General features: G+C 45.1%; 1 protein-coding gene across 1 annotated transcript in view; it reads right to left on the bottom strand.

The window, feature by feature from the left end:
- The window catches only part of LOC119596681 (transmembrane protein 145-like), a 37,345-nt gene that overhangs the window by 9,324 nt on the left and 25,521 nt on the right, over positions 1-2,500 (bottom strand). The window contains exon 7 of the mRNA XM_037946011.1: positions 1,591-1,793. Coding sequence (XP_037801939.1) covers positions 1,591-1,793 — 203 coding nt within the window. The remainder of the gene's footprint in view (positions 1-1,590; positions 1,794-2,500) is intronic.

The raw sequence follows: 2,500 nt of genomic DNA on the forward strand, positions 1-2,500 counted from the left end.
GAGGAGAGAGAGAGGAGAGAGGGGGGAAAAGAGGGAGAAGAAGGAGGGAGAAGAAAGAGGAGAGAAAAAGGGGAGAGAGAGAGAGAGAAGAGAGAGATAGAGAGGAGAGGAGAGGAGAAGAGAGAGAAGAAGAGTGACAGAAAAGGAGAGAGAGAGAGAGAGAAAGAGGAAGGGGAGGGGAAGGAGAAAGAGATGAGAAAAAAAGAAAAGAGAAAAAAAGAAAAAAGAGAGAGAGAAAAAGAAGAAAAAGGGAAAAAAAGGGAAAGAAGAGGGGAAGAAAGGGGAGAGAGGGAGAGAGAGAGAGAGAGAGAGAGGAAAGAGAGAGAGAGAGAGAAAGAGAGGGGGGGGAGGAGAGAGGAAGAGAGAGAGAGAGAGAGAAGGAAGAGAAAGAGGGGAGGGAGAGAGAGGAGAGAGGGGAGAGAGGAGGGCGTTATATATATATATAATATATATATAATATAATATATATATAATTTTAATATATATATATATATATATATATAATATAGGAGAGAGAGAGAAGAGAGAGAGAGAGGGGGGGGGAAATATTATAATATATAAAAATAATATATTATATATATATATATATATAATAATATAGAGGAGAGAAAGAGAGAGATGGAGAGGAGAGAGAGGAGAGAGGGAGAGAGGGGAGAGAGAGAGGATAAGAAGTAAGTATGCAGCGCGCCACACTCACGCAAAAAGCACACGCACCCACACAGCACACAGCCACACACAGGCAAACGCACACGCACAACACACACACACACACCCACACAACAAAAACCACACAACACACACACACACACACACAACAAAAAACACACACAACACCAACACACCCCACACACAACAAAACCCCTCACACAGATTTCCCAGAGCGTGTAAAAAGGTAAAAGGGGGATAAAAAAACGAGACTTCTAGGGTAGTGCGATGGTGAAGAAGCAGTGTAGCGAACATGAACCCGGGGGAGGAGGCGAAGCACATAAGCCCCTAGCCTGCCGGGACTGTACAGATACGCACCCCAGGGGGAATCTGGCCCAGAGGGGTGTTTGCGAAATAATGGGGTGGTGGGGTGTGGTGATGGTGGTGGGGGTTCGGTGGGGGTGGTGGTGGTGGGGGCGGTGATGATGGTGGGGCGGGTGGTGTTTATGGATGATGAGATGAGGGATGATGATGATGATGATGATGATGATGATGATGATGATGATGATGATGATGATGATGATGATGATGATGATGATGATGTAGTAGTAGTAGTAGTAGTAGAAGTAATAATAATAATAATAATAATAAAAATAATAAAAATTATTATTATTATTGTCATTATGGCGATAATATTATGATAATAGTAGTAGTAGTAGTAGTAGTAGTAGTGAGTAGAATAATAATAATATTTTTATTTTTATTATTTATATAGCAATAAAATAATAAAAAAAAAAGATAATGAGATGATGATGAGGGGCAGGGATGGTGATAATAAAAAATTTTATATGAAAAATAATAATAAAAATAAAGATAATGATGATGATGATGATGGCAACGGTGATGATGATAACGATAACAGAAATATTGTATTCTACACCCCACCCCCTCACCTTTATTTTTAAAACCGTCCCACCCGCTGCCGTAGATGAAAAGCTCGTGTAAAAGGATGCTGTAGAGACACATGAAAAGGGTAAGACGAACAGCTGATGCCTGTCTCAGCCTCCCTCGGGTGATGTTGAAGCCTTTGCCCATCAACAGCAACATTAGGACCATGACGACGGTGCCGATGGAGAGAAGAACTCGACCTGGGGAGCGAAAGAGAGGAGGAGAGGGAAGGGAAAAGGAGAAAAAAGGGAGAAGGAGAGGATGGGGGGGGGGGAGAAGGAGAAAGGGGGAAAGGGGGTTAAAAACAAGGGGAAAAGGAGGAGGGGAGGGGATAGGGGGGGAGGAGACAAGGGGGAGAGGAAGGGGGTTAAAAAGAGAGGAGGAGAGGGAAGGGAGAAGGGGGAAAGGGAGGAGGAGATAAGGGGGAGAGGAAGGGTGTTAAAAAGAGAGGAGGAGAGGGAAGGGAGAAAGGGGGAAAGGGAGGAGGAAAGGATAGGGGGGGAGACAAGGGGGAGAGGAAGGGGGTTAAAAAGTGAGAGGGGAGAGAGAGAAGGGGAAAAGGGAGGAAGAGAGGGAGAGGTAGAGAAAGGGGGAGAGTTAGAGAGAGGAGAGGAAGAGGGAAAGGAGACAAGGAAGAGAAGGAGGGGGTAAAAAGTGAGGGGGAGAGAGAAGGGGAAGGGAGAAGGAGAAGAAGGGAGAAGGGGAAAGAGAGAGGGACAGGAGGCAGGAAAGGGAGGCAGAGGGATGGGGGTGAAAGAGGAAGTGACGGAGACGAGGCAAAAGGGAGAGGGAGAAGAAGGGGGAGAAGTGAAAAAAAAGAAAAGGAAGTGGAGGAAAACAGGAAAAACGGAAAAGGCAAAGGAGAAGCAAAGGAAGCGGGAAAGAAAGGGGGAAAGGAAAAGAAGAG

The sequence above is a fragment of the Penaeus monodon genome, chromosome 38 (genome assembly GCF_015228065.2).
Source record: "Penaeus monodon isolate SGIC_2016 chromosome 38, NSTDA_Pmon_1, whole genome shotgun sequence".
Lineage (NCBI taxonomy): Eukaryota > Metazoa > Arthropoda > Malacostraca > Decapoda > Penaeidae > Penaeus > Penaeus monodon.